At 41.2% G+C, this 26,683-nt stretch overlaps 1 protein-coding gene across 3 annotated transcripts in view; it reads right to left on the reverse strand.

Annotated features, from left to right (window-relative positions):
- The window catches only part of LOC144606485 (lysine-specific demethylase 2B-like), a 149,074-nt gene that overhangs the window by 41,846 nt on the left and 80,545 nt on the right, over positions 1-26,683 (reverse strand). For all 3 annotated transcript variants that reach the window (XM_078422649.1, XM_078422648.1, XM_078422650.1), the window contains 2 exons: positions 23,146-23,184; positions 16,690-17,423 (listed from right to left, as the gene is read on the reverse strand). In XM_078422649.1, the coding sequence (XP_078278775.1) occupies positions 16,690-17,423; positions 23,146-23,184 (773 nt within the window). The remainder of the gene's footprint in view (positions 1-16,689; positions 17,424-23,145; positions 23,185-26,683) is intronic.

Below are 26,683 nucleotides of genomic sequence, written 5' to 3' on the forward strand. Positions count from 1 at the left end.
TTTTTCATGGGCGCAACCCACATACTCAGCTCTGCTGCTCATCCCACAAATGCATGTTCCTTACAAATGTGGCACCATTTAAAAGGGAAATAAACAGGCTTTCCAACGGTATAAGATTTATTGCCAAGAAGCATTGTTACAACAAAGAAATAATCTACCAAACACAAATTTCCTTACTTTTTGTGCTATGTTTATATTCCTTTATTCGTCCCACACCAGGGACATTTACAGTGTTACAGCAGCAAAGTGGATAGCAAGAGAGCAAGAGATCATTCATTATAAATAGAAGATACATATATTGGCATCAGTTTTCCGTGTGTTCTTTGCTGTTCTTGTTGACTCGTCTGCTGGGAGCAGTGCTGGTTGTGCAGTCTCACAGCAGCGGGAAGGAAGGACCTATATCTCTCCTTCACGCACTTGGGGTGAAGGAGTCTGTCACTGAAGGAGCTACAGTGCAGTGACAGTGTCCTGCATGGGGTGGGAGTCGTTGTCCAGCAGCGATGTTACCTTTGCCATCATCCTCCTCTCTCCCACCACCTGCACTGAGTCGAGGGGGCAACCCAGGACAGAGCCGGCCTTCCTGACCAGCTTGTCGAGTCTCCTCCCTTCTGCCGCTGAGATGCTGCTGCTCCAGCAGACGACTCCATAGAAAATGGCCGGTGCAACTACCGTGTTGTAGAAGGACCTTAGGAGTTCCCCCTGCACTCCAAAGGACCTGAGTCTCCTTAGCAGATAAAATCTGCTCTGGCCCTTTCTGTATAGCGCATCGGTGTTTTCAGTCCAGTCCAGTTTATTGTTGAGGTAGACACCCAGGTACATAGGAATCCACCCTCTCGATGTCCATTCCCTGGATGTTCACCGGTGTTGGGGGGACCTGGCTGTGCCTGTGGAAATCTATCACCATCTCCCTGGTTTTCCCCCCGTTGATCCGGAGGCAGTTCCGCTGGCACCAGTCCACAAACTCCTTGATCAGTTCTCTGTACGCCCTGTCATCGTCGCCCATGATGAGGCCGACGATGGCAGAGTCGTCGGATAACTTCTGTAGATAGGAGTCTGCAGAGCTGTGCCTGAAGTCCGCAGTGTACAGGGTGAACAAGAATGGAGCTAGCACTGTTCCCTGCGGAACCCCAGTGCTGCAGACCACCCTGTTCGAGGCCAGGTCCTTTGTCCTCACATACTGTGGTTGGTTGGTGAGGTAGTCCAGAATCTAGGATGTGAGGTGATGATCCACTCCTGTGCGCTCCAGCTTGCCCCCCAGAAGCCCCGGCTGGATGGTGTTGAATGCACTGGAGAAATCAAAGAACATGATTCTCACAGTGCTATCCGGCTTCTCCAGGTGTGAAAGAGCTCTGTTCCGCAGGTAGATGATGGCGTCCTCCACCCCGATGCGAGTCTGGTAGGCGATCTGCAGCGGATCCATTGATGGTGTCACCAGGGGGCGGAGATGGGCGAGGACCAGACGCTCCAGTGTCTTCATCAGGTGTGATGTCAGTGCCACCGGCCTGTAGCTGTTGAGTTCCTTCGGGTGCTGCGTCTTTGGTACAGGTACCACGCAGGATGTTTTCCACAGCTGTGGAACTCTCCCCAGTTTCAGGCTCAGATTGAAGACGTGCTCCACTATTCCGCACAGCTGGTCTGCACAGGACTTGAGGAGCCTCGAGCTGATGCCGTCCGGACCAGCCGTCTTCCTCGCCTTCCTCGCCTTCCTCGCATTGATCTTCCTGAGCGCATTTCTCACCTGGTCTGTGGAGAAAGACAGATTGGAGCACAGGGGCTGGATGCTCAAGAGTGTGGGAGGAGGGGGGGTTGTGGTGGGGTTGGGGCAGGAGAAGCAGAAGCAGTGGGTGGTGACTGTGACCCAAGTGCAGTGGGAGGGGAGGTGGGGCAGCGTGCTGGACGTGCAGACAAGGGGGGCTGCAGCAGGGGTGACTGGACTGGGGGAGGAGTAGGTGACTGATCGAACCTGTTGAAGAAAAGGTTCAGATCGTTCACCCACTTCTGGTCCCCCACGACCCAGGAGTCTGGTTCCTTGTACCCAGAGATGGTTTTGAGGCCTCTTGTCTCCACTGATGTTGTTCCTCTGCAGCTGGTCCATCTTCTTCCTGTAGCTGTTCTTCCCCTCTGATCTTCCTCCTCAGCTCCTTTTGCACAGCCTTCAGCTCCTCCTTACTTCCCGACTTAAAGGCCCTCTTTTTCTCCTTAAGGTGATCCTTTACGTCAGGGTTGACCCAGGGTTTGTTGTTGGAGGAACACCGTACAGTCCTGGTGGGTACAGTGTTCTCCACACAAAGTTAATATAGTCCGTGATGCACTGGGTTAGACCATCAATGTCCTCCCCGTGGGGATCACAGAGTTACCCCCACACAGTTGTTTCAAAACTGTGTTTCAGAGCCTCCTCCGTCTCCTCAGACCATCCTCTAACTGTGCGGGTCACCGCTGGTTGCCTGTGCACGAGAGGTTTGTACACAGGCTGGAGATGGATCGTGTTGTGGTCAGATCTCCCCGGGGGAGAGAGAGGTGCTGAGTTATATGCCTCCTTGGTGTTGGCATAAAATAAGTCCAGTATTTTGTTGTCTCTGGTGCGGCAGGTGACGTACTGGGTGAACATGGGCAGAGTGGATGATGGGGGTGTGTGGTTGAAGTGCTCGGAGATTAAAGAGAGGGCATGTGGGTGCTGTGTTTGCAACCTGTTCACAGCTGAGTGCAGTACATCACAGGCCTTGTCGCCATTAGCAGAGGGGAGGAATATATGTTGCTATCACAACAACATGTGAGAATTCCCTCGGTAGATAGTAAGGCCTCATGCTAACAGCCAACAGCTCGATGTCTCTGCAGCAGAGCTGCTCTCTAACAGTGATGTGCCCAGGGTTACACCATCTATCATTTACAAACACAGCCAGCCCTCCTCCTTTTCTCTTACCACTCTCCACTGTTCTGTCCGCCCGCCTCAGGTGAAAAATGTCCAGTGAGGCGTTCGTGTCTGGAGTTACGTGTTGAGCCAGGACTCTGTAAGCAGCATGATGCTGCACTCCCGATATTCCCTCAGGTGCCGGGTCAACGCCGCCAACTCGTCCATCTTGTTGGGGAGAGATCTTACATTTCCCAGACGGGAGCTCTGGTCTGTTGCGTCTCCTCCCGACTCGACGCTGGATTCCAGCAGGGCACCCTCTTCTCCTCCTCCTCAGCTCACGGGGGACGTCGGGTCTCTCCTGAGGCAGCACGCTAACAGCTGCTCCCTCGTGTGAACAATCGGGCCCTGGCTGCGCGCGGGATCTCCGGACACGGTAGGTGAAAATAATAATGCAAAAATGGCTTTAGTCTCCATACCGCGCTAAAGTTACACAAAACTAATACACAAAACTAATACACAAGAATAGTGAGAGAAATAACTTAACTAAGAGAAAAAACGCTCACCTGTGAGCAGGAGCTGCTGCAACAGCTGCCGCACAGAGAGGCGCCATCTTGGAAGTCATCCAAAATTTTGCTGTGGTGTTAATTTCTACCCAGATCTGATCATTCATCATATTTGGTTATGCAGAGGCAATTGTGAATTTCACATACTGGTTTTTAAATCTATCTCTTGTCTTTCTACACTCTACCTTTGCCAGATATTGTTGAACAAAGTCAAAGCTATGAAACATTCTTTACCCCTCCACCTTTAAGTTTCTAATTTCTCCACCTTTGGATTTATCCATCTTTGGTCAACATTACCATATCTTCTAATTTTGGTTTCTTAATTTGTTTGATAATAATCCTGTGAAAGACTATCTGCTCATAAATACAAATTATTGGTGTTGCTGTTTTGACTTTACCACTATTATCACAAAAGTATAAATTCAAAAGGATACGCACTGGAGCCTCAAATATATATTTATTCTATATTGCATAAAAATAAACTTGGAATGCTAACCTGCATTTGTACTTTTCAATTCCATACACAGAGTTTGGGGAAAAAGGAGGAAGTTTGTTCGAGATGTGGAGTGTTTTTAGTTTGCTACAACTGAAAACTATGTTGCAGTCTCTACAACAGAAAGACCAGTTCTCTCAGGTTACCTCTGGAGGTTCCAACTCAGGCAATGAAATTGAAAGTTATCCCTCGTCTATTAATCATGGAACTACAGATCTAATTTACAGATAAATTAAACTTGGCTCAAATTATTTCCAACCGATTTATAAAGTCTTCTTACACTTAAGATAGTTAAATTTAACTGAAAAGAAAGTCCCTGCAGATTACAAATCCGTTGATCAAAGTAATAAAATTTAAATTTTGTGATTGCTATATTGTTAAATTATATCCTATATTTACTGCAAAATCAACTTTTGTAGCTGATGCAGAGAACAATCAGAATACTAGTTTCTCAACTAAATACACAACACAACCATGTATGGAAATAAAAATATTTATACACCTTGTTCTTGCATCTCCTAATTTGAATTGTTCTGCCACTTGTATTAGTCACACTGGTTAATTGTGAATGAGGAGGAAATTTCCTCATTTCTTATCCATCGCCATCTATCAGCAACCATAATGAAGTTGAGCCTTTGATTACCAAGAGCAGGCTTCGATATCTAGAATTATTGCAGGAAATGTAATCAGATCACATTTCATTTGAACTTACAATAATTGGACATGGTACACAGCTAGAATGAAAAATGATACTTTGAACAAAATTGCAGCACATCTTGTCCATAGTAAATTCCATTACATCATGACTGTATCCATGGAATCTGCTGTCTCAGTTGTAACAAAGATTTAAACTCTCAAGGACAGCAGTATTATTTTACACTAAGACAGAAGACAATAATATAGCAAGAAGAAAAAAAAGACAAGGCTTTATTTTCCCTATTTCAGTTGGACCAGCAGATAAATGACTTTGTTCAGTATTATCTTCATGTTTCAAACTAATTTAATCTGCAGAATACATTGATATAGAAATTCCTACAAACCCTGTAAAATGAAGTATTTGCAAGATTGTTTTAATGAAGGCATGTTGTGTCATTTTCTAAATAAACTTCACTGTGCCATAGTTATAAAATCAACTGCAGAGCCTCTCCAGAGTTTTTTGTTCTCGCAGTCAATAAATGTTTAAGAGCATTTTGGGATCATTCTCATATTAGGGCAGGATGTGACCTTTGGATGACTGACAATCCTACCGCAGAAGTTTGTGAAAACAATCAAGTTTGAGTCAAACATAACATCATATTTTCTTGTTACAAAAGGAGGCCCTTCAGTCCATCAATTTATGTTAGCACAGGAGAATATTTCTAAAAGTCCAATTCTTTCAACCATCTTTCCATAACTTGTTATCTCAAATGACCATGAGTGTTTTTTCTAATTAAAAAAAGCAGTCAATTGACCAACCAAAAAGTCTCTGGGATTGCAATGCCATTGTTTTCAGCAAATATAAATAGTCAGTGTCCAATAATTTATGACACATGCATATAGGGTTATTTTTAGCACTGCAACAAGCAAGTAGTATGAATGCAAAAAGATCTTGATTGAAACAAGTACCTTTCAAATGATTTCAATAAGTAAATGTCACAACAGAAACATGCGGCTCTGTGGAATATGTGCAATATCCTTTGATTCAGTTCTACTTAAACTTTTTTCTCTACCTGGTTTACTAGTTCACCAATGACTTCAATACATCCCATTTCTTCCTCATATCCAAATCAGAAAATGTCATCAACAAGGCTGCCAATTTTCATTTCTTTCTCTTCCTTAACTTTTCTATCCAGCACACCAGTGCCCAGTTCATAGCCAGTGACTATATACAATACAGCTACTAGTATAATACCTCATTAAACCCAGATTTCTGTGAGGACGACATTCCATTCTTGTTGCCAATTTTGTCACATTTGTTCACCCAGAGATTTGTGAATCTGTGGAATTCTCTGCCACAGAAGGCAGTGGAGACCAATTCACTGGATGTTTTCAAGAGAGAGGTACTGATTTTGGATGATCAGCCATGATCATATTGAATGGTGGTGCTGGCCCGACAGACCGAATGGCCTACTCCTGCACCTATTTTCTATGTTTCTATTGTGGCGGGCTGAGTCATTTTGGCTTTGAACCGTCGTTTGTCGGGCTCGAACTCTCGCATGGACTGGGTGTGATCTGGGCCGTGTGTGGCCAGGGAACAAAGCAATTGCCGTTAGAATTTGAACTCGGGCTTGTGCGAGTGAGTGAAGGGGCTGTATCGGTTAATTATTAAACGGAGTGTTTACGCAACGCATGGACCTCTACAGTGGTGACCCCGACGATCCAAAACAGCCTATTTTGGATTGTATCATGTCTACAGCCGACAGCCCAGACCAGCAGAAAGCAGTTTTGATCAAGCTGCCTACTTTCTGGACATCACAGCCCCACGTATAGTTTCAACAGGCCCAGTTCCACATCCGCAAGATCATCGCCGATGCCACCAAATATTACTACATGGTCAGTGCGCTGGACCAGGAAACTGCCGGGCGCATAATCGATTACATTCACTAGCCACCACGCTTTGGCCCTGGGTGTCGACTACACGGTCGTGGCGGCCGCCCAGCGAGAGGATATGCTCGCCGACCGCACCTCCATCTTAGGCCTGTTGTTAGAGGATGTGCGATTCGGGACCGCTGACACCATGCTCCTTTGCGACGTGTCTACTGGACAGCCAAGACCCATCGTCCCCGTGGCCTGGTGCCGCCGGATTTTTGACAATGTTCATGGTTTGGCTCACCCTTCCATCCGGGCAACAAAGGCACTGATGACAGCCAAGCCCAGGTGGCACGGGTTGCGCAAATAGGTCGGCAACTGGGCCACAGCGTGCATCCCCTGTCAAACCTCAAAGATTCAGCGACACATCAAGGCACCGCTGCAGAATGTCGCCCTGCCACACTGGCGTTTTGACCACATCCATGTCAACATCGTTGGACCTCTGCCTCCATCCAGATGTGTCACCCACTTTTCCACCATCATGGACCGATTCACGAGATGACCGGAAGCCATCCTGCTCTCGGATACCTCCACTGCGACGTGTGCACGTGCCCTCACTGCCCACTGGATCGCCCGCTTTGGTGTGCCGGTGGACATCTCCTCCGACAGAGGTGCGCAGTTCACCGCCGAGTTGTGGTCAGCAATGGCTTGGCTGCTTGGCACTCTGAAGGCCCAGAACCCTCAAGCAAATGGCCTTGTGGAGCGTATTCACCGGCACCTGAAAGCATCACTAAAGGCACGGCTCACGGGCCTGGACTGGTTGGACGGGTTGCCGTGGGTCCTGCTGGGCATATGCATTGCCCTAAAGGAGGACCTGGCAACTTCCTCGGCCGAGCTGGTGTACGGCTTACGGTCCCAGGGGACTTCATCCCGGCTGCACGTGAACATCAGGAACCGGCCACGACCATGCTGACCCTCCTCCGTGAGGAGGTGGGCACACTTTCTCCAGTCCCAACGTCCCGCCACGCACTCACCACCACGTACATCCCACCTGCCTTCCAGGACTGCCAGTACGTTTTCCTTCGCCGCGATTCCCACCATATGCCACTGCAAAGGCCTTTCGAGGGGCCCTTCAAGGTACTGCAACACAGCACCACAACTTTGTCATCAACATGGGCGCCAGGCACGAGACTGTCTCCGTGGACCATCTTAAGCCGGCACACTTGGCAGAAACAATAATGGTTGGTAGGAGTTTTACAATTGGAAGGTAGTAACCAGTCAGGTTTAGAGGTCAATGCTCAATCACTTGGTTTTTTGTAAAACATTTTTATAATTTAGACTTAAACGAAGAGTGTGTGATAAAGCAGCATGCAGATGATAAAGATGAAAGCTTTAGACTGCAAGAATGTGTAGATATCTGGCTAGTTGGTCAAAAATATGGCAAATTGAATTTAATCCAGTGCAGAGCGAGGTCTTGCATTTGGGAAGGGGCAACAGTGCAAGGGTCTTTATGATAAATGACATGATAATGTGTCATCCAGTACAAGAGGATGTTTTCGGAGTTATATGTACACAGATACTTAAAGAAAACAGATGAATTAGATGGTTAAAAAGAGAATCCTTCCCTTAATCAGCTGAAGTACATAATAGAAGAGCAAGTAGGTAATGCGAGATATGTCTACAACTGGTCAGGCCATTACAGTGCATGGTCCTCAACACCACATGGCGGGAAAGATATAATCACACTGGAAAGGATGCAAAACAGATTTACAAAAATGTTGCCAGAATTGGAAGATTGTAGGAAAGATTGGATAAGTTAATGTTGTTTTCTTTGGACCAGTGAAGACAGAAGTACAACCTAATTGTGGTTTTTAGAATTTTGATAAGTCTGAAGTGAGTAAGCATGAAAGACCAATTTCCTTGAAGAGTGGGGTCAAAAAACAGTGGGGTGAAATTAATTGGTATAATTACAGATATGAAAAGCTTTTTATCTTAAAGTGGTGGGGGTCTGGAAGTCCCTGTGCAAAAGAGTGCTGCTGCCTCATAGCTCTAGGGACTTGTGTTCAGTACCGAAGTTGGGTACTATTTGTACTCAATTTGTATTTTTGGCCCATAACTGTTGATTTCCATTGGGTACCTCAGTCTCTACATCTCAAAAACATACACTGGCAGTTCTATTGGCTGTTATTTTAACCCTTAGACCAAAAGAATCAAAGGGAAGTTGATGGCCAAGTGAGATAGAATAAGTTGCAGGGCTACAGAGAAATATTAAGCAGAAGGAAATGGGACTGTCTGGATTGCTTTGCTGGGAACTGACGTGGGGTCGATGACATTTGGGCATAGGAAATACTGAATGTAACTTCAGTACTTCCTTCTTGATCCTTTTCTATTAATCTTATAATTCTGAATCTAATATCCGGGAGCATTTTTTAGATCTGTGGTGTTGAGTGACAAGATTGTTCTTTGTATCAAATCAATTTATAATATTCAAAATTAAACATTTTAAAAAGTTAAACAATCCTGTTTCATCAGCTGGATATTTTTATGATTCCCCAAAAAATAAGGTCTTGATGCATGTCGTAATCTGAATCAGAGAGGAATACATTTTAAGCCCTTTGGAGACAGGGAATAAGATGGAAATGTACTGAACCTGATCAACAATTTTAAGTTGTCAGAAAAAGAAAGTGCAACCAATGACAGAGGTGTGCGCGTCTTGTTGCAACTTTAAAACTGTCATCATAAATATTACATTCTAGTCAATGTGTGCCGAGAAGATGCACGAGGTACAATCAATCTAAATGAAAGACACTCAGATGGTGATTTTCCAGTGGAAGAGGATCCACTGTTACAGTCATGTCTGCTCGGGCCTATCTGTGCTCCCTGCTAATTCCTTAGCCAGCGTGACCTTGCGGATAACTCCAGCTAAAGCCATCAGCAAAGTCATTGATGCTTGACACAAAAAGCTGGAGTAACTCAGTGGGACTGGCAGCATCTCTGGAGAGAAGGATTGGGTGATGTTTCGGGTTGAGATAGGATCACCCATTCCTTCTCTCCAAAGACGTACAGGTATGTAGGTTAATTGGCTGGGTAAAAATGTAAAAATTGTCCCTAGTGGGTGTAGGATAGTGTTAATGTACGGGGATCGCTGGGCGGCACGGACTTGGAGGGCCGAAAAGGCCTGTTTCCGGCTGTATATATATATGATATGATATGATATGAGATGCTGCCTGTCCTGCTGAGTTACTCCAGCTTTTTGTCTATCTTCAGTTTAAACCAGCATCTGCAGTTCCTTCTTCCACATTGGATGCTTGAGTTATTTTCCATTACACCTTGCCACACAGTCTACCTTTTAATGCAAGGTGTCAAGGTAACAGGGAACTAGGACTATCTTTGCAACATTTTTCCTTTATGGGCATGATTTTACTAAGAACTGGCAAGCAGCAGGTTTTTCTGGCCAAATTTGAAAGCTTTGAAGCTTGTAACTCCAGAAAGTCATTTTGGTACGATACGATAGAATTTTATTTATCCCAAGAGAGAAATTGATATGCCAATAGTCATCATAAAACACAAAATATATGAAACATGAAATTAAAGTAACGAGTGGAAAGGATTGGGGATGTGCAAAGATTGTGGGTGGGGTTCAGTCAGAAGGGGGAGGAGTTGTACAGTTTGATAGCCACAGGGAAGAAGGATCTCCTGTGGCGTTCTGTACTGCATCTTGGTGAAACCAGTCTGTTGCTGAAGGTGCTCCTCAGGTTGACCAATGTGTCATGTGAGCTGTATTGTCCGAGATGCTCCACAGTTTGAGGAGCATCCTTCCTTCCAAGACCACCTCCCATGAACCCAACTCCGCCCCCAGGACGGAGCCAACCTTCCTCATGAGTTTGTTAAACCTATTGCCGTCCACAGCCTTTGCCCTGCTGCCCCAGCACACTACAACGAAGAAGATGGCACTGGCTACCACAGATTGATAGAACATATGCAGCATCTTACTGCAGACGTTGAAGGAACGGAGCCTTCTCAAAAAGTACAGCTGGCTCTGTCCCTTCTTGTACAGGGCCTCAGCATGCCTGGACCAGTCCAGTTTACTGTCCTGCACATCCACACCATTCATGGAGACAAGGGACAGGGGTGTTCTTCTCCTCCTAAAGTCCACCGCTAACTCCTTAGTCTTGACAGTCAAGTCAATTTTATTTGTATAGCACATTTAAAAACAACCCACGTTGACCAAAGTGCTGTACATCAGTGCAGGTACTAAAAAAGAACATACAATGGCACACAAACATAACAACACATACATAAACAGTTCACAGCGCCCCCTCAAAGGGCCTCAAATGCTAGGGAGTAGAAATAGGTTTTGAGCCTTGGACTTAAACGAGTCGATGGAGGGGGCAGTTCTGATGGGGAGAGGGATGCTGTTCCACAGTCTAGGTGCTGCAACCGCAAAAGCGCGGTCACCCCTGAGCTTAAGCCTAGACCGCGGGATAGTCAGTAGCCCCAAGTCGGCCGACCTGAGGGACCTGGAGATAGAGTGGTGGGTTAGAAGATTTTTGATATGGGGGGGGGGGGGAAGCCCGTTTAGGGTGACAAGCCAGACAGTGTTGAGCTGCAGGTGATTCAGCCCACACCACTCATCAAAGTCGTTGACTACACCTCTGTATTCAGCTTCCCTCCCCTCACTGATGCCGCCCACAATTGCAGATTCATCTGAATACTTCTGCAGGTGGCATGAATCAATCAAAATTGTAAAGGTGCTTTTGGGCTTCCCACTGGGTATGTGCCTGTTTGCAGATAAACAGTTCGCTCATACAATCCCCACATGAGTCTCACACAAAAAAAAATGTGTCAACTATGCACAGACCAATTTTATGCCTAACTTAACCTCAGGCACCCAAGCTACATTATTTTAACTGAGAAAATATTAGTTCCCACTGTTAATTTACTACTTCCCCTTTTAAAGGACATTATGAATAATGGTGGGGAAGAGGACATTTAGGTTGAGGATAAGGCCAATATCATTGACTTTAGTAAAGCAAGGATATTTTTTTAAATGCTGATTTTGACATTTTCACTTTTTTTGGTGAGACAGTTCAAAGATATTTTTATTTTTCAGATGAGATTTGTAAAGTTTTAGGTAGTTTTCGTGAGCATGGGGTATTAGTTCTCCCAACCACAGCAGCATGGATAGTAAGAAGGAAGTGGTACGATAGTGGAAGTTCGTATAAGGTTAGTATTTGTTTTGTGAAGATTGTAATGAAGGAGTTTCTGTGCACACCCATTGCCATAAGCATTAAAAAAAGGTGTCATTCCAATGTAGGCGATGGTGTGATGTACTTTGGCAAGATGTTCCAGAACCAGCGGCTACAGTCTAAGAATAAAGGGGAGACCATTTAAAACTCAGATGAGAAAAAACTTTTTCACCCAGAGAGTTGTGAATTTGTGGAATTCTCTGCCACTGAAGGCAGTAAAGGTCAATTCACTGAATGAATTTAAAAGAGAGTTAGATAGAGTTCTAGGGACTAGCAGAATCAAGGGATATGGGGAGAAGGCAAGCATGGGTTACTGATTGTGGATGATCAGCCATGATCACAATGAATAGCGGTGCTGGCTTGGAGGGCCAAATGGCCTCCTCCGGCACCTATTTTCTATGTTTCTATGTGCTGATATGGCAGATACCGACGATGAGGAGAGGTAATAAATATATGGTTTTTATACCCCCAAGAGTGGTCTTGACCTGCATGAGGCAAAGACATCCAGTGGTGTGGAATGCCAGGAAGGCAAGAATCCTAGTAACATGATGTTATGAGTGGCACTAATAGGAAAAGGTGGAGGTTGCTGTCAATTTGATCCAAAGATATCATTGTTAAATTATTTGGACTAAAAAGAAAATGCATACAGTGAACTATCAAATGTTAACGGCTAATAAGCCTCGCAAACGCTATCACAGCCAGTGAGATGTCACCCAAGTCTGACAACAGCAATCTGATTTTTTTAAAAGGCAATGTCAAATGAAAGGCATGTGGTCAGGCTTAGTAAGTCTGCAATGTTAAAAAAGAATAATGAAGTAGATGAATATAGTGAGGATAATATTGATGAAGGAATAATGAGTTGGATGTTATAGGTAATAATGAAATTGCTGGTCCAGTTATGATGGCAACATCCTCCCTCATATAAATTGAGTGCAATGACATAGGTTCTCACAGTAACTCAGCAGGTCAGGCAGCATCTCAGGAGAGAAGGAATGGGTGAAGTTTCGAGTCGAGACCCTTCTTCAGACTGATGTCAGGGGGGAGGGACAAAGGAAGGATATAGGTGGAGACACGAGGTTAGAGGGAGAACTGGGAAGGGAAGGGGGGGGGGGAAGAGAGGGACAGAGGAACTATCTAAAGTTGGAGAAGTCAATGTTCATACCGCTGGGCTGCAAGCTGCCCAAGCGAAATATGAGGTGCTGTTCCTCCAATTTCCAGTGGGCCTCACTATGGCACTGGAGGAGGCCCAAGACAGAAAGGTCAGACTGGGAGTGGGAGGGGGAGTTGAAGTGCTCAGCCACCGGGAGATCAGGTTGGTTAAGGCGGACTGAGCGAAGGTGTTGAGCGAAACGATCAACGATAGTTTGGTTTCGCCGATGTAAAGAAGTTGACACCTGGAGCAGCGGATACAATAGATGAGGTTGGAGAAGGTGCAGTTGAACCTCTGTCTCACCTGGAAAGACTGTTTGGGTCCTTGGATGGAGGTAAAGGGACAGGTGTTGCATCTCTTGCGGTTGCTGGGGAAAGTGCCCGGGGATGGGGTGGTTTGGGTAGGAAGGGACGAGTGGACCAGGGAGTTAGGGAGGGAACGGTCTCTGCGGAACGCAGAAAGGGGAGGGGATGGGAAGATGTGGCCAGTAGTGGGGTCCCGTTGTAGGTGACGGAAATGTTGGAGGATGATTTGTTGGATACGCTGGCTGATGGGGTGGAAGGTGAGAACGAGGGGGATTCTGTCCTTGTTACAAATAGGGGGAGGGGGAGCAAGAGCGGAGTTGTGGGATGTAGAAGAGACACTAGTGAGAGCCCCATCTATAATGGAAGAGGGGACAGCATCTGCAGTTATTTTCTTACACTAGGTTCTCACAGTAGATCAATTTGTCTATCACAATTAATAAGCAAGGCCAGTTACTTGTGGCCTTATTTATAAAAGTAGAATCATTTGATAGAAATCAAAAATGGGGCTGTAAGAGCAGTCCCATTTAAAATTAAACAGTGAATTAACCATCCACTTTCACCTATTTTATCATGATCATCAGAGCCAAATAAGAATGGCTTTGACGTCATGTTCAGCACTTGTCTTTCCCAATGAGATCGTATTTATGAGCAATTTTCACAAGGGCATGGCTAGAAACCCTAAAATAGTGGATACATTTTGTGGTCGGGCACATTTCAAAATACTAAGACAACAGTTGGTTGTCATGATGGTCAAAAATAAGATTTTTATTTATAATACCAAGAAATGGAAGATTAACAACATAGAACTTGATTTTATTACTCCAGGATCATATGAGAAAAACATGGAAACCAAGATTGACTTGTGGATTGGGAGTTTTAGTGAAGATTTTGATCTTCGATTTAGTTCAATGATTATGGACAAAACCTGCAAGCATTGTCAGTTGGCACACAAAACCGTGGGGCAGTAGAAACAGGAACTGCCATGTTTTTAGATCCTGGCAGTAAAAATGCCCCCGATTAAGAGACATGACTGAATTGTAGAACTGTTGTGAAACTAAATTACCAAACATGAATAGTTTGATTTTGAAGAACTTCAGTTTTTAGATGGAGATGGAAAATCTAACATCCATCTACATCTAATGTAGATTAGATTAGATCTAATCTATTCTAGTCGCCATTTAAGGTGGTAAACACATCTGCAGTCATTGATGTTACAGTTTGGTTTGAAGATAATAATGACTCTTTGGGCAAGGTCTATGTTCAGAAGACACGCAAATATAACCATTCAGAAGATACAATTTTGGAGCATTGCTCGGTAGAGTTTGTTAGCTTTTACAATTTTGCAAGGGTGTGTGGAATGGCCCCTTGAGAATGATTTTACTGAACACAAGATCACAAAATTTAGAGGCTTTCTTCACGTTGGGACTAATAATGGGACTTAATAATGGGACTTAATGGGGCCATTTAAAAAAAAAATTGGACAATTAAGTTTTATACTTTAGCTGTTTGATTCTGTGGTTGTGTTGGGTATTTGCTCCAGTTTTTCTACTTTTATAATGTTTTAAACCTTGCACTAAAGTTTCTTCATGTGTATTATTTTAAAATTAACACATACAAACTAACTAGGCTGGACTTTCCGCTCAGTACCTCTGGTGGGTGCCTGGTTTTAGTGCCTGGTTTTGGGTTCTGTTTTTAAAAAAAAATGTTTCTGTTCCTGTCTGAACACCTTGTTAGTGGTGACTCAATTCAAAGATGACCTTCATAAAAGTCGACAGAGATATCAGTTTGGGCACTTTATTGCAATAGTCCACCTGTTCTTTCACCTTTTCCCTTTAACCAGTGACCCACTAGTTCTTTCAGATGAAGGCGGCAATTCAAATTGTACTTTTTTCAATTTCATATACTGCATTCAGTACTCAGTGTGGTATTTTCCACACTGGGAACAAACAAAAAACAAATACAGATTGAGTGACCGCTTGATAGTATACCTCCATTTCATAAATAATGGTGACTGAGAGCTTCCAGTTACTTGCCATTCTAATTATCTATCCCATTCCGATTCTGACATCTGTCTTTGACCTTACACTGGGGATTGGCAAAACAGTGTATGCTTAAAGTACAGCATATCTCCTTTCAGCTGGGAATGCTACAGCTCTGAACTCAACATCAAATTGAACAATTTCCAGAAAACCAGGTTTCTTCAGTGTATTACAATCAGCCAGGAAGTTTGTATTAACAGTGAATTAATTGATTTAATACACCATTACATCAGATCTTAATCACCAACTGCTTACTAACCATCATGAAAATTTAAAACTGATCATAACATTGGTGATAATTTGGTTCTCACATGAATCTCACACAGCAAGATAGCCTTGCACTTGATGTTGATAATTATATTATAACAGCATTTATATTTAAACCTGTTCTCATTGAGAAAACATTAATAGTAGATGCGGGATTAATAGTGAGACGTTAAGAGATAGTGGTGAATATTGGGCTAACTGTAATGATCCAATTGTCAGGTATAGGTGTGGTTTTAGTGTTGCAGCCCATTATTTCAACCCACTAATCCCTCCGCCATTTGGTTCCTCTTATTTTTCCTCTCCCTCAATGTCACTATCCATCACACACCTCGCCATTCCCTCTCACCACTTTACACTAGCCATCTCCTCTGCACACTTGCAATCATGATATAAGATCTTGACCTGAAACTTCAACCATTCATTTGCTCTACAGATGCCCTCTGATCTGCTAAAATCCCCCTGCAGTTTGTTTTTAGCTCCAGATAACAGCATCTGCACCCTCTTATTCTCCAACCCAATTTCAAAGGCTAGTTTATCAAAAATGGCAGCATTCAATTTTTAATTCAAGCTATAGATATATAAATTGTTATTAGACAAATATTTTTAAAAATCGTAGTGACAGCATTTTCTATTTTATAAGCCATAAATTCTTAGCCTTTATAGGCTTGGGGAAAAATATAACTGACATTTTTTGGATAATCCAAATGGTTCAATCTAGGTAAATTCACATTTGCAATAACAAATGTTAACATAATATTCTTGCAAATTCCCCACATTAAACTTCAGAACACCACATAATTCAAAGTTAAATCAGCAACTATGGTCGTCTAAGTAAACAGAGTTATCCACTCATATTTCAACAGTATTGTCACCAGTATTTAACTGATTTCATATTTTCTCAAAACACAGAAGTCATCCATTTGGCCCAGTGAACCTGTTGAGATTGAATATTCCATAATCCGCAATTTGCACTTGCCCATTAACTTCTCCTGATCCTCCCGCCATAGAGGCAATTTACAGTAGCTAATTAATTTAACATCCAGCACAGCATTAGGATGCAACAGGAAACTGGAGTACCCAGGAGAAACCCACATAGCCAGAGAGAACATGTAAACTCCACACAGACAGTACAAGAGATCAGACCCTGGTAGCCACACTTCATTGCCTGGAGTGCCACCTTGCTACCCAGGGTAACTGCACAAATTATAATTTGTCAAAGATAGATCACAAATTACAGTACATTTCTCTCAGTTTTTACACTTACCACTTATTCCACGTCTTGCATACTCTCATACAGATGCATAGGTCCCTATGGCTCAGGTAACTGAATATTGCCAGCCACACCTCTCTTTGCACCACATGTTCTGATCCACTGGTAAGTGGTAAAGAATCAGGTTCAGGGCTATGAGGCGGAGGACGAACCACATGTCTCTCCATTTGAAATGGCTTGGGAGGAGACTGCACAGGGAGTTTGCTTAGCATCCGAGGACGAGTTATATTTCCAAGAACCTTGTGACAAAGCTGACTGGATGGTCCATTTTTCTTCTTTAATGAAACCTCTACTGTCCTGAAGGAGTTTTTTTGAATATTTTCTCCTCTTAAGGAATAATAGTTATTTTCACCAACTTTTGAAGCCAAGGAAAGCAAATTAGATTTTGTATTCCTTGCATTCTCTTCATCTTCATCTTCTTCTTCTTCGTCATCCTCTTCACTAAAAATGTCATTGGAAAATCTTCTGAGCTTAGACCTTTGGCTATCTGTCTTTGCAATGGACCTCGGACTAGATTCCCCACTGCTTCCTTCGGATCTCTGTAGACTGGATTCCGAACCAGAGCTAGAATCAGAGTCAGAATCTGAACTGGAGCTGGAGCTGGTCGCTTCATTTCTGTTGACACGTTTCATCATTTGACGTATCCGTTCTATCCTATCTGCATGCTCTGACCTTTCAAGGTGGTTTACTTTATTAGATTCTTCAGAGTCTGGAGTCACTTTCCTTTTCTATGGAACAAAAATCAAATTTAAATAGTTAAGTAAAACAAAATATACGTTCAAATTCTGAACTTCATAATCGTGTAAAATTTGATCGTATTCTAAATGAGAAAACAAAAACTTCCAATTAATTTTTCTTTACAGCACTCAATAAATTGAGAATGTATGTCCCCCCTTCTGACTAATGATTAACATTAACATTTTCAAGTTTGTGCCTACGGAATTTGCAATGATTTAAAAAAATATATTAAATTCTATGTATATGAAATTCCTGTCAAAGTAAAGTTTGACAAATGTCAATCAACATGGGAACCAAAACCAGTGCATCCAGTTTGATATTTCTGTTGTCATTAAAATGACTACGATTCTAGCGTGCCTCAAAATTGTTCACTTAAATTTTATATGCTAAATACAGTGGCCATATTACAATCAGCAATGTTAGAGCTTTGGTTGCACCTGCTGAGGAAGGGATACCGACCAGCAAACCATGCAATTGGTATCTCGTCTGAAGTACAGGCTTTACCGCAATGCGGTGATCATTAACACTGCACATATAGGACTGGAAAATTTGTTTTGATATTAATCTCGAATATCATTGGAGCCACCTGAAGCAGTTTCAAAAGGATCTTCAAAAGAGCCCTCTTGACAAGGAACACAGAAATGAATAGAAAGTGGTTTATGCACTCTTTCAATGTCTCATTATATTTTTAATGTAAGCATGTCTAAGTGTGATGAAAATATTGACCATTATTTCTTGCTCTCTGTTACTGTTGCAAAATGATATGGTTTTACTAATTAAAATTAATGTGATAAAAACAGATAATGTTTAGAATTCAGGCTTAGAATTGGATGGAAGCAGCTGGAAATGAGACATAGATTCGCAAAATAATTTAAAGCATTTTAAATGGACGATGGGATAATCATGTAAAATCTACTTGAGACATTGTTGTATTACTGTCCTGAGATAGTGATTCCATTCACCAATTGGGATTCCATTCACCAATACCTGCCAAGATTTCTGATACCAACGACCATTATGAGTATATTAAAAGCATAAGAGCCAACATGATTTGCTTCACATTTAAAAGTGGGATTGCAGTATTAAAATTTAACTCAACAGAAGAAAGTGAAACATTAACCAAAGTACCTTGTTAAGAAAAAAAGCTGCTGATTAAGGGAATGTGCAATAAAACTAAAATATGCACCAAAAAATATGTGGCTCAGCATGGATAGGTGGTTGATTTACTGCTTCAGATCAGCAAACTTAAGATAATGGTGGCTCAGTAGTGACATTTTAGGATGCGTGTCAATTTTACAATTTCCATTCAAGGGGCTTAAGAGATGTCTTTGTTAATGTCTATCTCGACTTCAAATAAAACAATTATTTAGTCATCAGCACATTGAAGTTTGAAGATCAGGTCACATTCAAATTAGTTATCACATGTTCAACAATGATGACAGCACAAAAAGCATTTCATATACCATACCTGTAAAGTTGAATGGCTGAGATTGTTAGTGCATGAAGGAAGGGACTATTTTTCTCATATCAAATTGAAATTCCAACCAATGGTTCAACATGTGAGCTATGTGCGGGGGAGGGGAACGGGACAGGGACGGACTGCCTTTGCTTAAAGTTTAGAATTTTTGCAAATGAAGTGGTCTACTTTACTGTGTGCTAACAAAAATGAAAGAAATGTAATAGAAAATACAAAACATAATGCAACAAAGCAATGGACAACATTTGTGGTGCAGCGTACTCACATTTCTAATTTATCACAGAGGGATAGAAGGGCATGGAGCAAGGGCAATAATACATGACCTATAGATGATTTCAAATACTTTAACATTGTCAAGATAATTAGTCAGAGATCAAATGCCGAAAACGCAAGATTTCATTTTATGATTACATTGATTGCATTATGATTATTATGGTTACATTATGCTAAAATTAAAAAAATATGCTTGTTTTTGTTATATACTAGCCCGAGTGGACCCGTTGGGCCCAAACCTCTCCTGCATTGGTACAACACCCTCTCCTCCCCACTCCCCTTCCCCCCCCCACTCCCCTGTTCCCCTTCCCCACTCCATCCCCCTCAATCCCCCTCCATCCCCCCTCCCACTGCATGCCCCCCTCAAGCCCTCTTATCCCCACCCTCCTCGCCTCCCCCCTCAGCCACTCACCCACTCCATCCCCCTCAACCCCCCTAAACCACTCCTGCATTGGTCTAGCACCCTCCCCTCCCCAACTCACCCCTTCCCCTTCCCCCCCTGCACTCACCCACTCATATCCCCCCTCCCACCCCCCAGAATCCCCCTTAATTCCCCTCCTCCCTTATCCCCCCACTTACCCATTCCATCCCCCTCTCCCCTGCCTCCCCTCACCGACCATCCCCCTCAACCCCCCTTATCCTCCCTTATCCCCCCCCCCTTCCTCCCCTCCCCTCTCAACCCCCCATTAAATATAGATTAGGTGCAATTGAGAGTGTTTTATAAGGGACAAGGTACTACATTAAAATAATGTATACAGTAATATAGAGAAGAATTAATTATTGTTATTTACAAAGTGAATAGTTGTCATCGATAAATAAGCAAATTATATTTCATAGTATCAGAGCATAGAAATAGGACCCCTTGTCCTACCATGTTCTTGCTGACCAAGTATACATCTATACTCATTTCATTTACCAGCACTTGGTCCATCGCCTTCCATATACTTGTCCAGATGCTACATACATTTTGTGAAAGTACACGTCTCTGCCAGCCACATAGGCATGGTATTCCAATTGCCAACTATCCTCTGATTGAAAAAATATTCTTCCTCAAATCGCATTTAAACCTCTTACTCCTTACCCTAAAACCAATGTCTTCTAGTTTCAAACATCTCCGTTATGGGCAAGATTTTCCAACTCTCTACCCTATCTATGCCCCTCAATTTTGTATACATCCATCAGGTGCCTCAGCCTCCTCTGCTTCAAGGACAACTAACCCAATCTATCCAATCCTGCCTCATAACTGAAACATTACACCCCAGACAATACCTTGGTAAATCTCTTCTGCACCTTCTTCAGAGCTATTGTCCTTCCTCCAGTGTGGGAACCAGAACTGCACGCAATATTCCGTTTGTGGTCAGAGAAATGTTTTGTCATGATGTACATGGCCTCTATACTTTTATATGCACATACCAAGTAATGGAGGCAAACATCCCTTATACTCATCTCATCTACCTGTGCTGACCTCTTTAAAATCCACAGACTTTTTCACCAAAGGCACCGTATTCCTTAATCCTTGGCCCCATCATTTCTTTATGTCCTACCCTATGTTGACATTGCAAATAAGGTTAAATTTGTACTTTTTGGGATTAAATTCCATCTGCTAGAGCTCTGCCAAATCTGCTAACTGATGATCAATATCATTCTGTGGCCTAAGACTACTTCCCTACTACCAACAACTATTTTTTGTGTCACTTGCAAAGACAGACAATACATTATCCGATATAAATTTTAATTTTGCACAAAATGTATGACCCACTGTCTTATGAATTAAAATCAGATTCATAGATTAATTAGATGCCACCGTAATGACCTGCCTGCCCAATTAATAGTACGAGTAAACATTAATGTAGCAAAATAAATATTTTCTTAAACAGATTACAATTGCTGCACACCCAATGAGATAACAGCCTCTACGATATTTACACTGTGGATTTCGACAGTCCAGTTCTACTTAAAAAATTACACTTGGATTCAATAGGAATAAATATTTTCCTCGGATTCTTATCTAACTGATAACAATTAGTTACCACTCCCATTTGTGAATGCTATATAGAAAAATCTAAATTATCTAAAATTAATTTAGGAAGAAAGGTAGCAATATCTGAAGACAGCAGACAGCCATTCTTGAAAGATGCATGTGAACAAGAGCTAGAGCAACACAGGAAATTCACGGCAACAGGTTCAGAGATATGGTATATTTTTGTGCAAAATGCTGGAGTAACTGCTGGCAGCTGCCTGTCTCGCTCAGTTACACTAGCATTTTGTGTCCATCTTTGGTGTAAACCAGCATCTGCAGTTCCTTCCTACACATTTTTGTGCAATATGCAAATACGCAATGCAAGTATAGAACATAATCACATCATAGAATGTGGTATCACATGTTGGGAGTGCCTGGCTGTTAGACAAGAATAAAGTAGAAAGACCTGTTTGGAAGTTCCCAAAATGTCCTGTCGAAATTGTGGCATTTAGACTAACACTCCCCAGCACAGTATCGGGTCCTATTGCAAATACATTACAATAGGCATCTAAAACACTATTTTGGAACCCAAAAAGGATGGAATTGTATTTCCTGGAAATACTATATAAAAAATGGTATCATAAAAGAAATAAGTTGCCTGGTTGAGGTCCATACAGTATTCTGAGGCCTGCAAATCTACTATTATAAACATGTTCAATGCCTCTGGGTTATATTAATCCAAAAGTATTTGTAGTTTTCCTATGAACATTGTGACTCACTTTTGGTACAATTAACATCAAAAACTATTCTCTGTCATCTAGGGTGACAACTAGTATGTGGATTAAGAAATTTTACCTTTTGCAATTTTGCAAGGTACAAATCAGTTGCTAAGTTGTTAATATTTCAGCATGGCACTGATCTGAAAGGATTTTCTAAAGAATCTACAAAGATTAGATTAGCCTTTTTATCTACACTAAAAACATATGTTTTTTAAGTTCAAAACATATGCGTTTTTTAAGTTCAAACAAGTTGAACTTCTGAAATTTCAATTAACAGAGTGGTTTGTTAATTTCCCATGATTTTCTTTTACATCTCAGAAGCTAAAAATCACTCCAGCAACCTAGGTAAATGATCTGAAACAAAAAGGTTGCACAACCCATAATTACTGTACTTAATTCTAATTAACTTCATACCTCTGCAATTGGAAATGGACCCAAACAGTATAGCACAAGGGCTATCATTTATGACATGATGGGCATACACAATTGAACAATACGCCAAAACTCATGGCATTAATGTTAAGGTTCATGAAACAAAAAAACTGACCTGTTCCTGTATCACCAACAAAATGAACACCTTTCTGCACATTAGCACATGATCAAATGCACATAAGACAGTTGGCTATTTTGTAATCATCTTAGCTCTTCAAAAAAAATACACCCTGGTAACACAGTTCCAATAAATAGTTACAGGAGTGGAAGGGGAAATATTTTCAGATAATTCTCTCTACCACAAGGAAGAAGGTGCAATTTTGCATTCAAAGTTATCAGATGAATGCAACTAATGGAGTTGCTCACAACCAATCACTGCACCCAAAGCATGAAGTTCCATGCCATTGGATTTTAAGAAAATTCTAAACAAAACAGGATGTATCATTATGCTGATAGATCTTATTAAATTATTTGACACCCAAAATTTTCAACTGCATTAAAAGAGTGACTAATGCACAGAACCCAGAAGAGTAACGGCCAAAAAAGGTCATTCAACCTGGAATTAGTTCAGCAACCTGCCACTGTGGTTTCCACAAAACTGAAATAGTAATCCAAAATTCTTAAAAATTGAACAGGTGTTCTCAAATTAAAAAAACAAATGGTTTAAAAGCAGTTTAATGCCCATTCCCTACTGGTGTATAAAACTGTTTCACAAAGGTGCTAATATTAGTTTACTGGAGACAATAAAACCAAAACACATATTATTTTCTTCTAAAGACAACATTGCCTACCTTTCTCTTTTGAAGTTTGTCATCTTTTCCTCCTCTCAGCTAAAAAAAAGTACATCATGATCTGGTTAGAAATTTTCATACAACTTTTTTCACTTTGCTACATTATCCATCATTGCTTATACAAAAATAAATTGCACACCACACTATTCGTCAAAGATCAGTAATTAAAAACTTTAGATAATGGATTGTAATTTCAGAGAGTTAAGTCTTAATCAGATGTACTATGAATTTCATTTTTGTCCTTGAGTAAAGGAACCTGGGAACATTAGAGAAAGCATTTCACCCTTTGAACTTTTTTGCCATTAGACAAAATCATGACTGATCTGTGACCTTGCTCCATAAAAATAACTTTGCTTAACTGAATGCATTCATAAAAACCTTTCTAGCTTGACTTTAAAATTGACAACTAATCGAGCATTCATTGGTTCCAAAGTTCTACCAATCTCATCTTGAAACTTCGATCTTGAAAGCTTTGATTTAATTACCTTTTTCAGTTCCTGGGAATGTCGCTCTTGCTGTGCAGCATTCTCTCATGGTTCAACCATTCAATTCCGATTATCATTCTAATAAATTCCTGCTGAATATCCTCCAAAAACATTCCTTCCTTCATACAGTATGGTCGGCAGCTTTCAGTATCTGCTGCTTAAATGGGATGTTGTACAACTGCAGCAAAATTCTTACCTTTTGCATTCTGATTCTCTGGGCTAAAGACCCATCATTAAATTAGCTTTTCTGATGATTTCATGTCTCTGTAGATACATTTTAATGATCTAGATTCATGAATGTCAAACTTATCTACCCTCAATGGATGAGATAGCCAAGCTTTAGAACTCACTACTTTCCCAACAAAAGTAGCAAATATTTTAGTAAGTGAGGTTATAAAGAAGGTGATGAGAAGGGCTAAGTTGTGACTGTATTTAAAAAGAGACAAAGAAAAGGGATAAGAAAGTGCTCGAATTATCATGACAGTTACAGTTTGAATAGGGGATTATTCTACATACACTTTACACTGTAGGAAAAACATTGAGACATAAATATGCAATCTGAAAAGTATTCAAAAATGTATTTATTTTTGTTAATTTTCCATACATAGTTGATGTGACATGTTTATGAATGACCAATAATAGTAAATTAATAATATGTTTACCAGAATCTTTAATTCAGGACAATATTAGAGTTTTCATTCATCTATTTGACTGAGTGATTGGATTAAAGCCACTCCTTGAATTGAACAAAAGGCAGATCAAGACATTGTAAAAAAAGATTAAGATGATCTGATGGAAAGTCATTGATCCAGAAGCATTAGTAATTGTTTCCCTTGTCACAAATGCTGCCTGGTCTGCGGAATATTTACATCCTCTGTTTTGAAATATAGGAGACATAAGCTTTTGGTTCAGATGCAAAACTGTTAGGTGTCTGCTTGCTCAAATGCACTGAAAAGGTCATGTCAAAGTACTATGCAAACTATTGAGTCCTCAGTATACTCTGAACTAGTGCAGACATTTATATGGCTAGAAAAACATCGATAAGTATTCAAACAGATTAAAATGTTAAAGATTGAGAGCAGACTTCAGAATTAATATTTTTGCATTTTTAAGAATGCCATTCCATGGAAATCCCACTATATACACTTGTATACTTCCTGGATACATATACAAAATGTGGGACACCATTAAATAGAAAATCAAATAAACTATTTCTTCTGGAAGTAAAGCTCATGCATCTTAAATAAGTTACATATCTAATTAGATTCCTACTTGTACTGCATGCACAACATTTACTATATTTCCCTTTGTATCACCTCTTCCAACATTGGGGATTTTTTAGATTCATCTTTTTTTTAGAAGCGATACATCAGTAAAAGTAACTTAAAGAAATCAGCTGACAAAAAAAAATAGAATTTCCTGTCGACAGTGGATCGGCACCTAGCAAATATTCTAGCAGCAATGTCCTGATAAAAAAACACCTGAGGTGGACAGAGGTCCTGCAAAAAGCAGGGTTTTCTGGCAGTAGATGGCAAGGCATGCCTCCAGAAAAACTTAGGAATCCAGCCAGGCCATGTCCTCAGGTTTTTCTGGCTATGAAAGCCAGCAACCACTTACTGTTTGTGAATGATTCTGATATTCAGAAATATTTTTAAAAATCATTAAATATAATTTACATCATCTCCTTTTAAATATCTAAAACAAGATTGAAACACAAGTAAACAATTTAACTCAATTTAAAAATGTAAATCTGAAATGTACTCTGCTTTCCAGGTGATCATTTCCAAATAAATAAATTTGATCACCGAATCTACACCATCTAACCTAATGAAGGTTCAGCAGCCATAGTTCCCAGCATAACTGTTAGGAATTTAAAAGTTGGATCCAAGTGACTGCAATGTATGGGGAGACCCTGGAATGCAGTTTGAAAATCTGCCAGAAAATTCAAAACATTTGCATTTATGTGGAGTCTGGGCTTTAAGATAGTTGTGAAGGTATATTCTGTTGGGAAGTCTCAGAACAATGTGAACCAATTGCAGCATGAACAATGCAAACAAAAAATCATCGATATTTCATACTCCAGAAATATATTGTTCCTATAAAATCTAATCATATGCATGATTACACCATGAACAGCTCTCCCTCAGTCACATCTGGTTAAATTGCCAATGATTGAAATGGTCCAGGAATTATTATCACATTTCCCTGCAGAAAATATGCAATTGAATTTCAACGCAAATCAAGTGTAAAAATACTTAACTGGAAAACGCTTCTAATTTTAATGAATTGAAAAAGTATGACCCAGGTCAATGCTACTTAAAAACTGGTTAACCACCACTGCAACTGATTATTAGGAAGCTTTCAAATAGACAAGAGTTCAAGTTGAGTAAACATTCTGACAAACTTAAGGGAGAACATTCAAAGTTAGAATTCTACAAATGACTGCAAAAGGAGGTGATTTACAAATTTAAGGTTGCTAATGCACGAGTGTTTTTACTGTTGATTAATGAGGTGTGGTTCATGTTAATGTGAACTTTAATAAAATATTCCATGAAAAAACCTTAATTTATAAAATTAAATCCCTTGAAAATAAAAATAAAGTGGCACTGTGGATGCAATATTGGGTAAGGGATACAAGAGTCAAGAGAATCAAGAGAGTCAAGAGTGTTTTATTGTCATGTGTCCCAGATAAAACAATGAAATTCTTACTTGCTGCGGCACAACAGAATATGTATTTGTATATACATACATACACTCCAATAAATCCCTTCGATGGTGGGGAGGTCAGAGCCGATGATGGACTGGCCAGTGTTCACAACCTTTTGCAGTCTTTTCTGCTCCTGGGCGTTCAAGTTGCCGAACCAGGCCATGATGCAACCGTCAATATGCTCTCTACTGTACACCTGTAGAAGTTCAAGAGAATTCTCTCTGACATACCAAATCTCCGTAATCTTCTCAGGAAGTAGAGGCGTTGATGTGCTTTATTTATAATTGAATCAGTGTGCTGGGTCCAGGAAAGATCTTTGGAAATATGTACACCCAAGAAATTGAAG

This window comes from Rhinoraja longicauda, chromosome 26 (assembly GCF_053455715.1).
Source record: "Rhinoraja longicauda isolate Sanriku21f chromosome 26, sRhiLon1.1, whole genome shotgun sequence".
Taxonomy (NCBI): Eukaryota; Metazoa; Chordata; class Chondrichthyes; order Rajiformes; family Arhynchobatidae; genus Rhinoraja; species Rhinoraja longicauda.